Below are 15,610 nucleotides of genomic sequence, written 5' to 3'. Positions count from 1 at the left end.
CAGGCTCTAAGTGGCTTTCAAAATGCCAAGCAAAGGGTTAAAAAGATTGCATCACTCCAGTCAACACCCGGTGACAGTGGGGGTATGCCTGTGTGTCTGTGAAACCTCCACTTTTTCAAAGGCCTTTTCAGCCCCCATCTAGGTAAGCTATGTGGATTTGTGCTCTTACTGAATGCTTAAATCACCTCAGGTAAAGGTAAAGGTTTCCCTTGACGTAAAGTCCAGTCGTGTCCAACTCTAGGGGGCGGTGCTCATCTCCGTTTCTAAGCCTTAGAGCCGGCGTTGTCCGTAGACACTTCCGGGTCATGTGGCCAGCATGACGGCACGGAACGCCGTTACCTTCCCACCGAAGCAGTACCTATTGATCTACTCACATTTGCATGTTTTCGAACTGCTAGGTGAGCAGGAGCTGGGACTAGCAACGGGAGCTCACCCCGCCGCGCAGTTTCGAACCGCCGACCTTCCGATCGGCAGCTCAGCGGTTTAACCCGCAGCGCCACCACGTCTCCCCCTAAATCACCTTAAATTGCCTATTTATGTTCCCATCTACCTATTGTTCATAATGTGAAATGCAAATATATACTGTATTGTGGTAAATTAAGTTGTTACATTTGCATTGCAAACTTGATTGACTTAAAGCCACGTTAAGTACCCAAAGGCCATCTGAAATCCACATCAGTTCAACTCCCTCCTGCCAATCCACAGCATGGCAAGTCTTGCTGAAAAATAATTTCCCAAAGCAGTTCCTGAGGTGCAGTACTTTTGTTCAACCAGGCAAATCCTGACTTTATTTGGAATGATGAAAACCCAAATGAACTATGAAAAACTGCAAAAGCATCCATTCAAGTGGGGTGACTGGACAATAAAATTAAAAATGAAGCTTTAATGAAAATGCAAGGTCCATATCTGCTGATGGGAGGTGAATTCAAACTATGCACTCATGGGATACAAGGAGGCAGGGCTAAATAAGAAAAAGAATCTTATGGTCTTACAACATGAACTGAGAGCCAGTTTGGTCTAGTGGTTAAGGTGCTGGGCTAGAAACCAGGAGTCTGTGAGTTCTAGTCCCACCTTAGGCATGAAAGCCGGCTGGGTGACCTTGGGCCAGTCCCTCCCTCTCAGCCCAACTTGGTGCAATGTAGACTAGCCTCCTCATGGTGCACCCGGGCAACGTGACTTGTCACAGCTAAATAGTCTGCACATCTGGCTGCTGGACCTCACAAGGATTTCCCAGCAAGAAAAGCAGCATGAACACGGAACTGCTATGCCATACGATAAAAACACACACACACACAAAACATGTATCTAGAACCTGAAAAAGAGAACAATGCAAATTATTTGTTAAAAAAGAAAATAAAGTGCCCAGTGTGATAAGACACATCATTTATTTATTTATTTATCTATCACATTTATCACTGCCCATCTCCCAAAAGGGACTCTGGGTGGTTATCCCTCTGTAGCAGCATTTCTCAAACTTGGCAGAATTCTGGGAGTTGAAGTCCACATGTCTTAAAATTGCCAAGTTTGAGAAACACCGATCTACAGTGTATTAACAGTCGGAATGTCATACACAACGTTGGTGATCCCATTAGAAAAAAACAACTGTAGAGCTGAAAAAAAGTAACCAAAATGATTCAGAAGTTGCAATATCTTTTCTATAGGAATGGAGAAAATGTTTGAGTCTCTTTAATTTAGAAATTCCTTGGGGAAGTGAGGTGGGTGGCCAAGACTTATGGTCCAAATGTGAAAAAAAATTCTGAGAAGTCTAGAACTTGAAATTGATGAATATACTGTTAAGTGACTGACAAAAAATTCAGAGTAAGCTGAAGTGGTAACATTTAAGCCACGGTTTATTTGTTTTGTGGTTAACATGTATTAATTCATCCACTGTAGATTAGTGTGATATGCAAACTAAGCTACCATGGCTTGTTTAACAATGGTTAAAAATCTTTGTAGTGGTATGTGTGAAACTAATCCATGCCACAAGATTAACAACGGGCACCAATTTAGAATACTTCAGTGATGGATTGAGGAGCTTAATGGGGTGAGAGGGTGGCAAGTGAAAATCTGCCCCCATGTTGTATCTCCCAGTCCTTAAGAGTGATGTTCTGGTAAAAGGGTCCAGCTAGGGTTACCAGATGTCTTGTAAAAGGACATGTTCTTTTTGTCCTCATGTCCTCTGTCCAGCAGGCATAGCCTTAAAATCAAATATTGTTTGGCTTTGTGAGTGTCTTGGGGGTTTTTTTAGACTGTTTTCACCACAGTAGCCATTCAAACTTTAATGTATTGTGATCTTGTAAATTCTCTGTTTCTTTCCTTCCCTCTTCGGTCAACAGACTCAACAGCCTAGATTTATGTTATTTCCTGATTTCAACAATTGGCTTCAATCCGGCCCCTTCAAATCTATGATTGCTGTAGTCTGTAGACTGAGTGACTTGTCATATGTTTCTATGTTGAAATTTGAAAAGCACATCATGATCAATTCAAATATTTTTGCTAGCCAATGTTCTTGAAAATAAAGATTAGTTGGAAAACTATGACAACTGAAAAACCAGTCTTTCTGATCCTGCAAAAAGTAATTTCATATACATGTAGGCCTATATTTGTTTTGCAATTTTTTGCTGTAATTATTTTCATGGGTGCCATGAGAGTTAGTTGGTGTGTCCTCTCCCCCCCCACCCCCAATTTGTCCTCCTTTCCGATTGTCCATGTCCTCCTTTGCCTGTTCAGATTTCTGGTAACCCTAGATTCAGCCATACCCTGTAGACACCCCTGTAGGTGAGAAGTGGGGAAGGAAGCAAAGAAGAGCTGGGAGAGTCCTTAGCACTGCTTTCCCCAACCTGCTACCCTCCAGATGTTTTGGACTTCAACTCCCATCCTCCTCTAGCTGCCATGGCCAAGTTTAGAAAAGCTGGCTTAGAGTAAGGCTGCCACAAGTAACTGCTATGGCTGCCAACCATTACTTTGCAATTCAATTGTAGACACCTTCTTCTGAGCACTCTTTGAGTTCGGGGTGGGTCACAATTCAGAAGAAAAAGGTGATTTTTTGCTTGCACTGTCATCTGCTCCACTACTTCTGCAACAAATAGCTGAAGCCCCTGGATTTGCAACTTGCAGTCAATCCCAAATTCAAGCAGAATATTGCTATGGATCACAAACGAGCAACTTTTTACATGAATGTGAATCTTCAGATTAAGAATTCTCTAGTTATAGAGCATGAGGGCACAAGAAAGGAAGGTTTCTGGAGATGGGATAAGGAAAAATGTATTCTATTTCCTTTCTCATTGAAACATTTTTCATACTTTCTGAAGAGGGGGCTTATCCCCTGCTTGCAGTTCCTCTGAACTGCTTGATATGCTCCAGGGCTTATGACAGGAGGGTGTTAGGATGAGTCCAAGTCCTCAAGGTCCTTGGGGCATTTCCATAGCTCCTGGACATAGACCTCCAGGGACTGCCCCCTTGAAAATGGCAACTGGTTGGCTTGTGCTGTCACCCTGTTTGGGGCCTTTGCATTTGAATATACATTCAGTAAAATGAGCTATTCTAGCTTTCTTCTCCTGACATGAAATGAAAACAGCTCTGGCGTGGATGTATTTCAAACAGGAAAATTGCACACAGCCAAAGTAAAAGAAATCCAGCCCAACCCATTACTCTGGATGCTGTGCAAGAAAAATTGAGGTGGGTAAAGACAGAGCTTCATCAGTTTTGCGGAAATGTGGTTCAGATGACTTGATAATTGCTTCAGGGATATTTTGGGACATTTTGGCCAAATTCAGACTATTTGGAGTTTATAGTAGGCTGTTTATTGTATTATCTAAAATTTTACAATCATAAGATACTGAAAATGCATCTTTTCCTTCTTCTAAAATCAGAAATACCTTTTCTAATACCTTGAGTCACCGACATATTTAAATGATTATGGTAATTTCCTTTACATTTGTTTGGAGACAAGCCGTATCTTCTATGAATCCAAAAGTCCAGGACAGTCGTACAGAAGAAAGCTGTTCCATTTCTATCAAGTACTGATGGGTTGTTTGGACATACTATTGTTTGACACAGACCTGCCATCCACAATAGCTGGGCTGTGCTGGACAGCCGTGATGCTGGTGGCGGTGGGGGCCAGGGCAAATCTAGAGAGCATCCATTTGGCCACAGATAAGTGTAACACTATGCACATTGGTTCAATACCCCCCGTTGCTGGCTTTGCTTGCTTTCTTCAACATGTGAGCAAGTACCAACTTACATTCTGCGCTTTAGATGAACACCAGCATACAGAAAGAGTAAATTACGGTTAAAAAAGGAAGCCAAACATGGTTTATAAATGTGGCTCATTTTCACTATTTTGTGCTTAAAGTTAAATCAGTTAATCTGGACATAGAACACTCTGATCACTTGTTCTGGGAATGGAATTTTTTTCCTTCACTGCATGCCTAGGTGACATTGGTTCTGTTCTCACAACGTCAAGCCATTATTTAGCATTACATCCAAATGCAAAAAGACCAGGTTGAGCTTAGCGCCCTGAAAGATTTTGCAAAAGCAAGGAATGGTCTGTGGAGTGGAGGAACAAGGCATGGATAATACTAAGTGGAATTCAACCCCATCCTATCTAAGCAAACAAGACCTCATAAACCAGCGTGGTGCTAAATGGGCAATATACTTTCTAAACTCAAAACATGAAATGTTTGTGCACAGAACATTTTAAATAATCCATGAGTCTGAAATAAACCTGCCCTATCTCATCTCAATTCTCCATTTTATGCAGTAATAACCTTAGTCACTAAAGAATTTTCTATAGCAAACATAAAACCTGAGAGTTAAAATACGTGTCTCCAAACCCTGTTCTGTACTGTTTCAGTTTCTGCAATAAATGTTGCTAATGGGTCTTTTGCCTGGTTCTTTCTCCATTTTCCTACATGCATATTTAAGTTTACCTTAGAGCCCTCTTGCTATTCCAGGTAATATATTTTAAGTAATTGCAATTAAAGGTAAAACATACAAACTGATTATAGTCCCCATGAGGATTGCAATTTGAATTCACACTCCTGAATTTAACGCAGGTACTTAATTTGTGTTTGGATCAATTAGTGGGACTTTATTTAGGCTGTTGTTAACATGAAGGTTTTTGGAATAAAACTCAGTCATTAGGTAACATTCTATGACAAAAAATGTCAAATTTCAGACTTCTCATTTCAGGACCATTAAAGGAGATTCTACTAACCCAGACCAGAACCCATTATATACCATTATTCTGGTATATAATTGTCTCATTTTACTTTAAAAAGAGAAAAGTTCAACTGATAAAACAGTAATAGTTTTGTCTGTCAAAGCATTACAAAAACAATTTTGAAAAAAATATGGTCCCCCAAACAAATTCATCTAGCAGTGTAACATTTTAATAAAGTATGATACAAAGTGTGCTTAGTCTTTGATTTGTACAGAAAACAGGTGCAAGAAAATTCCAGTTATAATTTCCACTTCACATACAAAATCCAAAGAGATTAACAGAAATCAACCACATGCTTTTCATGTAAGAATTGACTGTATATTTTCCAAAGGAATGTGCTAACATCCCACACATGAAATAGGGAATAGTGGGCAGTCCATGCCAGAACCAAAATGTGTTGACTGGGTATGGAGTCAGAACACGCATCTTCTGAACGTTAAGTGCTCCAAGCTGGAAGACAGCAGGGAAAAATGCAAGGCCATCAGATATAAGACTAGGAAATTGCTAGGGAAGGTGGGAGAGGACTGGGTGGGGGCGCTTGGGCATGCTAAACTTGAATCCAAGCACAGCAGCAACCGTTATGGAGAAAAGTGCTGGAAGATTGGGATGAGGCAGGTATGCTGTGCTTGAATTCAAGTGTGGTGGTGATTGATGGGGGAGTGATACTAGGAGGATTGTGGGTAAGAGGATAGGAAAATAGTTCTTTCAACAATATGGAAAATGCAGCTCTTCTTCCTTGAAAACCTTGGTCCCTCAAAGACTATGCAGTTCAAATAGGATGATCCACTAAATGCAGCAATCCAGGGTGTCTACAAGGTATGGTTAAAAAAAAGTCAAGATGGTGGCTGTGAGTGGACTGAAACAAATTTTTGCAATGCGCATAAAAACCAGGAAGAGCTTCAGTTGCACTGTCCTGGCCACCATGTTGACTTTTTTTTTACCATAACCTGCAGCGATCACTACAGGAAATGAAACACAAGGATCAAAAGACCTGAATTTCAATGCCTGTTCTGAGGTTAAAAAACACAGCACCCATAGTTCTTGTGCACATCTTCTGATTTTGCTATTGAACTGCTGGAAATGATACTATGTACACCAGAAAAACCTGTACTTAATGGATAAGGATTTTCTAATATTCCACTAAGAAAATATGTGAATGAACAAGTTTACATGGACAGTCTGCTCACAATTATTGCTTTGGGTAGCAATAGCTGAGCAGGGAGACATACCTCACTGTCCTTATTAAATAGTATCTCAATCAGCCACTGGAAGAAGGTTAATATAGCAGTAATTTTATTAATATTAATAAATAATATTAATAAATAATATTAACCAATGTTGATTCAAGCTGGTGAAAAGACCAGGAGTAACAGTGTGAAAAGGAATAGGATGTTTTGAGTAACAGCAATCTGCTAGGAACAAGCACAGTAACATAACTCATTAAATTGCTCTAACAATAACTATTTTAAAGAATCCACACCATCACAGAATCCAGTTATGCACACTCGTTTGGAAAGTTTAGAAAAGCTCTAGCTGTACATGATTTTTAATGAATGAAAACATTATTAAGACATAGTTACTGTTAACGAAAGGAAAATAAGTTCAGAATAGAAAAGTGCCTCACTTTTACAGAGCATGGGATGTCTAGCTCATGTCAAGACCCAAGACATTCAGTTCAGAACTGGCTGAGTATTGGGAGACCCGTTGCCCAATATACTGGAGGTAAAAGGAGGTCCAGGCTAGAACCGGCTATTTTACAGCATTGTCTAAGGGTTGTTTAAAAACTTAATATATTATTGAATGTTATAGCAATATAAATAAATGAAACCAAGTAATTTTTTTTACTAATTGTGTGATACAACTCTTGGAATCTAACCTTGCATTAAGCATTCATGTAACAAATGCCCATTTCCTATTTTTCCATAAGCTCAAGATGCCTCTCACTATTGCTATAGATACTTAAGAATCATTCGTATTGTTACTATCTTTGTATGTAAAATGAAAGATTAAATATTAGGATTTGCCTATGGAGGTCTGTATTCTGGAACTTCTAAGTTCTTTGTGCATCTATAAGAAAGTACTGATATAACTGTCTATGTAATTTACACTTTATCTGTAAGTTTTTCATATAAACATGAAAAATAGGGCAGTAGGAAACAAACAGAAAGTAGAAGAGAGGAAAAAAAAACAGTCAAAGCCAAACAATATCCAGCTTTATTAAAGGTACTTTTCATAAAACGATCAATCAATGGTATTCAGGCAGGACATGGGCTACAATTCGCAATGTTCTACAACAAGTTCCAACTCCCCTTTTCCTTGGACTACCAAAATGTAAAGTTACTATATAAAATCCAATTTATACTTGGAACAGGGAAAGTTTAGAGTGAGGGTGGACACTTTCACATTTAGTATGTTGTTTAACAACTTTTCACAAACCTACCCTGACTTTAAGAGAAAAACAAAAACTGCAGAATTTTTAATCTGAAGATTCACTTCAGAAGGAAATGTGGCTCCCTTCTAAGCCATCCTTCCTCCCTCAGTATTTGACACCAGAAGTCTGGATTGCCTGATACTGTAAGAATGCATTTGGTTTACGATAGGAAGTATCAAAGGACACATGATACTTAGAGAAGTGATAAATGCAAGGCAATATGACACTGAAAGAATTAAAATGGGAAGTACAGTTTTAATGTTATTTCTCAAAACAGGTATTTAAGGATTCTCAGTGTTGTCTCAAGCATTTCAAAAACCAATACACATTGACAGCATCAGGACATCCTCTTTCTTTGTGCCCATGAAGATTCCCTCTTGCAAAATTGAAGGGGGACTTTTAAAAGCCCAAGATTCTAAGTAACAGAGTCAATGACATTTGTCCCCTCTCCTCCCCCTAAAACACAACAACAAAGCGTTCTGTGTGCTAACAACATAGCTTTAAAAAAAAAAAGTAAAACAAAATTCTGCATTGTTATAAAACTTGATAAAAAATAGTATTTCAAACTGTACAGTCACCAGAAGTACACAGTTATCAAAAATTCACACAATTCACTTGGCATCCCCAGCACCTTCAGCTTTCTGTGCCTGAAAAAGAAATGTAGTTCATCAGAGAGCACTTTACGTTGTAAGGTTACTGTTCAAATGGTCAGTGTTTGCATGCAAGATGCAGCTATTGCCAAAATAAGCTATTATCAATCTTGATTGGATAGATTTAAGCAACAGAACAAGTTACTTCATCACTTTTAAATGATTTCAAATATCTCCAGAACTGTGGAGTCCTTGGTGCTCTTTGAGCCTTGTTTTCTTGCAGACATTTCATTGCCAGACTAGGCAACATCTTTGCACTGAAGATGTTGCCTAGTCTGGCAATGAAATGTCTGCAAGAAAACAACAAGGACTTCACAGTTCAGCCCTGAGCTACAAATATTCTCCGGAACTGTAAGACTAAATTCTCATGCAATTGTTTCATTTTATTTGCATTTATAGAACTAGTACCGGTCTCTATTCATACCTGTCTGTACACAGTGTAATAAACGTAGTTACTCTCTCACCAAATCAAAGAAATTAACCAAGTTACTTTTAACAGCTGACAGTTTTAACCGTTCTAGATTCCCCTCTAGAAGACAGGACACATTATTTTCAAAATAAGCCTACAGCAAATTTTTATAAACATGTTAGGATACAGTTAGGTACACAAATGTATGCCGCATTCCTGTTTTAAATTACAATGAAAATAGATTTTTTTTATTTGACACTTTAAGGAACGGTTCAGCACTTGTTGGGGATCTGATACTTAAAATACAACACTGATAGGGAGGCAGCTTCCTTTTGGACACAAGTTATTTCACATAGTAATTTTATTCTGGATGAGTCACTGATTTTGTACATGCTTATTAGAAATGGGCAAAATTTGGAGATTCAAAGGTGATTTGATTGAATCTCTGAACCAACACAATGATTCAATGTCTGTGCTTGGAAGGTGGTTCTCCTGAACTATATCAATTTGATAAATTCAAATAAAAATTATTGGTTCAATCTGATGATTCAAACTGAAGATCTGATCCAATTATTCTACCTGGCTTGTTGATTCAAATTATTCTGATCTGCATACCCCAAATGTGTGCAGATCAGAATATTATGTGCATATTATTTTGAATCATTTATTATCTGGAAATGAACAAAAAAGCTTATTACTGTCTGCTTCTTTTGAACTGTATAAACAAAGTAACTTAAATGTTAGTAGTTATTGTACCTGGTCTGTTTTGGCATCTCCATTTTCTGCAGGGTTATTTCCATCCTTGCCTGCGTCAGCTTTCCCCTTCTTTCCCTTGGGTACCTTTTCACCTTTCTGACAATCATTGGGAAACCAGAGTAAGTTAGCTAAGAGCTGATATATTAACTCAATTTATGGAACTAAAACATTTTCAATCACAAGTTATAGTTTTAAACTTACCTTTGGAGCTGCCTTTTTAGGTTTGGGTTCTGGCTTTGGAGGAGCAGGTTTCTAAAAATTAAAGTACAATTAATAATTTTGAAATAATACTTGTGCACTTGATGTGTGTAATCATTATCTGTAACACAAATAATGCATACTATTACTATGAGTTCCTTAGATGTTATTACTTTGACTAACTCATCCCGCAAAAGTATTTATCATAAAACATACTTACAGCAGATAACCTTGCTGATCTCCGCTGTGGCTGTTTAAAATGAGGAAAAAAAGTTAATCCTATTAGAATCAGCTTGCTTCCCTTTGTAATCTATTACAATATTCAAAAGTATAATAGTGAAAAACTCAACATTAAATATTTTAATAAAGAACAAACAAACCATAAAACTAAACAAAAACATCTTACCTCATCCTTTGCTTTGGCCTTGTCACCCTTGGTATCCCCTTCAGCCTACAAAAGTTTTAGACAGGAAATGGCTAAAGAAAACTAACTCCAACTTCTTACAATTTATTTTGTATTTAAAATACTAAATGCATAAAACAAATTGATGTATAGCTAAATTGACATTCCAATTTCCTGATTCCTTCACACTTTAGATTTGCACACAACCTCACAACCACTTGAATTGCCTATTTTTCTTATATATCACAAAATACATTCCTAAACTAACAAGTTGACACAACTGTACTTGTGAGTGGTAAACACAGAACTTTTTCTAATAGCAGAGTGGAATCAGCTGTCTTTAAAAAAAACAAAACATCAGGTAGATGTTCCTTTGGGTACTAGAAGTAGCTGAAGCACACAGATTTTATTCGCAATGTCTGATTTCTGAAGGATTATGCTTTCTTTTGAACAATTTCAGAATCCAGTAACTTCTCATGTTTATAATTATTTCAATAAAATAAATGTTTGTTTTCATATATTGATACGCACAACTTTGCATTTCTATGCATTACACAGCCTTGCAGACAAGTTGTGCTTGTGGGGTGAGCTGCATGATAACAGCACTGACAGATGCCTCTTATTCAGTTCCATTATTCTTTATCCCCCAACACAGCAGCTTTAGGCAATATAATGACTCTTTATTTCAGAATACCAAGACCTCTATTGAATCCATGTAACACCCAGGATCTCATTTATTTCAGGAATTCTGATCTCGCAAAGTGAAGCTTTTCGCCTACTCCTGCAACTGCTACAGACTTCAGAATCTAATCTCACTTAGTGCACTGCCTTCCTTGCTTTAACAAGAGCACTTCTAAATCCAAACCACACTCCACTTCCTTGAGTCAAACAGTCCCTTCCCCAAAGTGTAGCTAGGAAACGTAAACCAGAATGGCTCTTGCAGAGGAAAAGACGCGAAGCGCGATGCAAGCAAGTGAAAGCAAGTTATCTTGTAGGCTGTAACAGCTATTGTACGCGAGGATGCTTTTGCGCCTGAAAACTTAACGGCTTCAGCCTACGCTTCCTTCACTTGAAAGGGCAAACAGGGTCTTTCGACAGCACGTGTGAGGGGCCAGATTTACGCAGAGGCCGCTGAGCAATCGGAGGTGGCATTTACCAGGCGCCCAGGCTAATAATTCTCCAGGGCCTTTAAAGAGGGCTTGGGACGGGAGTGTCCCTCTAGGGCCTTCCCGCCCTTTTTGAATTCTACGTGTGCGCCGGGGAGGGGGGAAAGAGGAAAACACGGCGTAACCTCATTATTTAAGCGGGTGAAGGAGGAGAAACGAGGCGCCCTCCTGCTTCCCGCCGCCTTCAACGGTCGGTGCATGTGGGTCTCCTTCCGGCCAACGGCCCTCCCGCCAAAAAACGCGACCCGATCGCCCCGCTTCCTTTTTCCTCCTCTGCTGCTCACACTCCCTTCCTCCCTTTTCTCCCCCTCCGCGCCTAAGTGGGCGCGTGCCCCTTCCCGATTGGCGGGCGAGGCGAGCGCGCGGGCGAGGGGGCAGCCAATAATTAAGCGTTTTCTCGCGTTCATCTGCGCGCACGCGCTGGCCGTCTCTCTCTCTCTCTCTCTCTCTCTCTCTGTCACAATTACCCCGCCCCGCACGGAGCTTTATAGTCGCTCGCAAAGTCACCCCCCCGCCGCCTTTCCTTCATAGGCCACCAAAAATGCGCGGCGGTTAACGGTCGCTCTCCATAAGCTCCGCCCCCTCCTCCAGCCCCACTTTTTAAGTCCCGAGGACGACCGTTGAGCCGTCTCGCGCGCACGCGCTTCCCCCCTCGTCTCACGACCGTTAATCGCCCGAAGGCGAACGAAGCGAAGGGGGAGGGAAAGGGAAGGGAGCGAGCGAGCCAGCGAATGAGTGCGGGGAGGGAGTAGAGAAGACGAGAAAGAAAATGGCGCCTGCTCCGAAAGCTCACCCCCGCATAAGCATCCCTCCCTTCGAGTACACGGATTCTTCCCTCTTCTACCCCTTCGCCCCTCTCGCCTCCGGGCCCTTAAGTTTTCCCTCGCCGCAGCCACGTACCTTTCTCTTGGGCATGTCAGCGGCGCGTGAGGGAGGGAGAGCGAGAAGGCGGCTCGGATTGAAACGAGAAAGGCAAGGTCTCTAGGAGGAAGGAAGGAGAAACTCGGATGTTTGGGAGGGAAAGCCGCGCAGAAAGGGAGGACGGAAAATAAAAACAAGGAGGGGGGGAAGGGGGCTCCGTTTGTTGGGCTCGCTCGTGTAGCTCGCGACCCCACTAATTTGAATCGGGTGTTTATAAAGTTTTATATAGAGCCGGACGCGGCCCAACCGGTTCCAGCCGGATCCCCACCGCCCCGACCAACCATTGGGCAGAGCGGGTCACGTGGCGAGGGACAGCCAGGGCGGGTTCTGCGAGGGGAGGCGAAGAGCGCGCGCGCGCGCAACTGAACGTCCACCTTTATCTCTGCAAAAGTGGCAGTTTGGTCCTGCTGCAAGTAGACCGCAGATTTATTTGATTCTTGAAAAGTAGGAACAGGTAGAATAAAGGAATGGCATTTCCCCCCTTCCCCCGCTACGCCGAAGGATTGGGAAGAAACATTTTTTTCAAGGGAGCTGCTTTCTTCCCCGTTGCGTATAGATCTAGCGAATTGGTTGCAAATTGAGTTTCACGTCACTCTTGCTGCCCCCGCCGTGGTAAATAGGAACACGCTCGGCCCGGGTCTGAATGCTTTGCAGAAGTGATTCTCGGCCAGCCCGGAACACCGTGCGACCTGCCCACGACGATCCAAGGGCCGCGCGGCCGAGGTCAGCGAGCCGAAGCTTGCAGCCTCGGGATCGGCGGCGTTCAGGCAGCCTAAGGTCCCTTTGCGGACGAGCGGAAGGTGGAGTTCCCCGGCGCACCTGGCCGGCCGCGGCGCGCGTCTTCCTCCTGGAGGCGCAGAGCAAGGGACCCGGGGCTTGCCGACAAGGGCGCCTATTCCCGACCGTTATAACACCGTTGGAGAGAAATCTGGGTGCCAGGCGGGGGAAGATGGTGGCCTCTTCCCTGCGCTGGAAGGGAAAAGGAAGGTGCGGTCATTGCCTCGCCACGGCGGAACGCGACCCACAGCGCCCCCTTCCTTTTCAACCTTGGCTGCGAAGTGGCAGGGTCTCATCCAGGAGCGGGCGGCGAAAGGGCTTCAGGTGAAGCGGCGCCTCTCCGAAAAACGGGGAGAAGTGGTGGCTGGTGGTCCGCCTTTCACCCGAGGCGCTTGCTGCATGGGGTCGGGCGGGGAGCTGTCCTTTTCAGCACCACACTGTCGTGCTGCCACAATCCCCATCGACTCCAAGGTCAAAAGACGGCCGCAAAAAGTAAACAACACAACCCTCCTCACGCGCGCTTGGGAAGACAACCGTACCAACTACATTGGACCAGCCATCCAGATTAACATTTCCCTTTATTACTTCTTGGCAACTGGCATTACAAAGCATGGCTGACCATGGAGGATTTGCCCTTCTTGTGTCGACTGTGGGTTGCCTGGAGGCAGCTGGTTGGTTACTCCGGAAAGAAAGATGGTGGGCAAAAGTCTTAATCATTGAACCCAACTGAATTGCACCAGCTTGGAGGAGCCTAATTTACATGTCTGCGGTGTTTCTTCCTCTTACCCCCTGCTAGGGACTGAAACTAACCGGCCACATGCAAAACATGCACTACCGTTGAACGTGCAGCCATTCTCCCCCTTACAGACTTTTTGCATGAAATGGAAAAAAATGCACTTACGACTTGTGGTTTTGATGATTGGAAAAAAATGGATGATAGAAAAAAGTGAGCTTTTTTGTAATCATAGAGTAAGAGATAATTTTGTAATCATACTTGTATTTGCCACAGAGAAAATTGGAGGCTTTTTATTCTTTCTCACTGCACTTTTTTCCTCCCTCTCGTTCTTTGTTCTCTCCATTTTGTGTTAGTTTTTATGTTCTCTTTAAAACTTTTAATAAAATTTATTTTAAAAAAAAGAATGTGCAGCCATTCTCTTAACACTACAACAAATCAGGTTAGTAAGTGCTGCTTAAATGGTTCTATTTAAAATAGCAGGGACTAGGGTCTTTATCAGGTGAGCTATATAATTTTGGTAAGATAGCTGAGAAGACCTTCTGATCATATTCTTTCAAGTGCATGGCTAGCCTATCAGATTCTGTAGGGAACAGCTGCTAATGATGCCCTAATTGTGGGAGGTGAAGAGAAATGAGACAAGATAGTGCTGCTTCTCTGTAGCCCCATCGTTGCTTTGGATTGACCTCCCATTGGAGATCAGAGTCACCCCTTCCCTTGTGAAATTTGGGATGCTATGGAAAACCAAGTTATTCCAGAGAAGATTTTCATGATCTTGCCAACTTAATTTTTGTGCCACTTTTATTATTTCACTCCTTTAATTGTCATTTATGTTGGTATTCTATGTAGTTACTTAAATCATGATTTTATTGTATTCATTGTTAGCTGCTGAGATTTTTTTGAATACAATGGGGTATGAACCCAATAAATAAACTCAAATTTTTACTTTGGATTTTTTCTTTCACCAGTGTTTCTCAACCTCAGTAATAGAAAAATTGGATTCCCAACTAAATGAACACTTAAGAGTGAAACCAAAAGTTCCTTCAGTTACTGCAGTTAATGAAGGGTAGCCCATCCTTTTACATTTAAAAAGTATTGGAAGAAATAGGGTATAAAGCAGTTTACAATATAGAGTTTTAAAATGACAGCTGTCAAAGGTACCTAGCCTCAAATCTTTTAATCCACAATCAGGTTTATATAATTTTAGATAAAACTACCTGAGAAAACGCTGTATCTTGCTTAAAATCTTGTGAGTTGGTCTATTGCTTGAATTATTTAGGAGCAATACTACCCCTTAATACTAGGGCCAAGAAACCAAGTATGGCCACAACATAGTCATCAGCCCAATTGTTCTCCCATGATCTGCACAAGCCACTTAAAATGGGTATGAATGCCTTAATCCTGTTTAGGCCATTAAAGAGCCTCAACTAAGCACATAAAAAGGAAGCTCCATTCAAGACTCAACTGGACATTTCACTGTCAATTTATTCATGGAAATAAGCTCAGCGTGTCTGCTTACTGAGCTGTGGAGCATTCTCTCCAGCCCATGATAAACCATATGCAAGACTGCTTCTAGGTATCTAGGAGTTTCTGCTCAATCGGTAAAGCAGACAACCGGCCATAGGACTGCAACACAGATACTGCTCAGCTATAATGCAGCATAGCAATTAGCCTTTTACGAGGTTCTGGGAGCACCAAACATGAAAACAGTTGCTTTTCAGTTACCTCTGTTCATCTGAATACCCAACAAGAATCACTGCTCAACGAAATAAGAGTTGACCGGACACTATACAAGCACGCATCATACCTACACTGACACACGCTACAACCCTGAAGGGCAGGGAATGTACCTTTGATTTCAATATCATATATTCTTAAAAATGTAAAACCCCTAATTCCCCATTAAGCATACCATTAGCCTTTTTCAAGAAACTATCAGAAA

At 41.6% G+C, this 15,610-nt stretch overlaps 1 protein-coding gene across 1 annotated transcript; it reads right to left on the bottom strand.

Moving 5' to 3' along the window:
• Positions 1–7,420: 7,420 nt before the first annotated feature.
• On the bottom strand, positions 7,421–12,438 carry HMGN2 (high mobility group nucleosomal binding domain 2). The gene is made up of 6 exons (XM_063312565.1): positions 12,138–12,438; positions 10,075–10,119; positions 9,889–9,918; positions 9,672–9,722; positions 9,471–9,566; positions 7,421–8,302 (listed from the first exon to the last, which is right to left on the bottom strand). The coding sequence occupies exons 1-6, from the start codon at positions 12,150–12,152 to the stop codon at positions 8,267–8,269; spliced, it is 273 nt and encodes a 90-aa protein (XP_063168635.1). The 5' UTR covers positions 12,153–12,438; the 3' UTR covers positions 7,421–8,266.
• Positions 12,439–15,610: the final 3,172 nt, after the last annotated feature.

This window comes from Candoia aspera, chromosome 10 (genome assembly GCF_035149785.1).
Source record: "Candoia aspera isolate rCanAsp1 chromosome 10, rCanAsp1.hap2, whole genome shotgun sequence".
NCBI lineage: Eukaryota > Metazoa > Chordata > Lepidosauria > Squamata > Boidae > Candoia > Candoia aspera.
The sequence above is the reverse complement of the archived record's forward strand: the minus strand, read 5'-3'. Positions and strand labels throughout refer to the sequence as shown.

Bases quoted from the DNA above. Each gene is read 5' to 3' on its own strand.
- HMGN2 (XM_063312565.1), bottom strand. The intron at 9,919-10,074 runs GTAAGATGTTTT...CATTTTAAACAG, and splicing joins AGGCCAAAGCAAAGGATGAG to CCACAGCGGAGATCAGCAAG. The intron at 9,567-9,671 runs GTAAGTTTAAAA...AATGATTGTCAG, and splicing joins CTAAAAAGGCAGCTCCAAAG to AAAGGTGAAAAGGTACCCAA.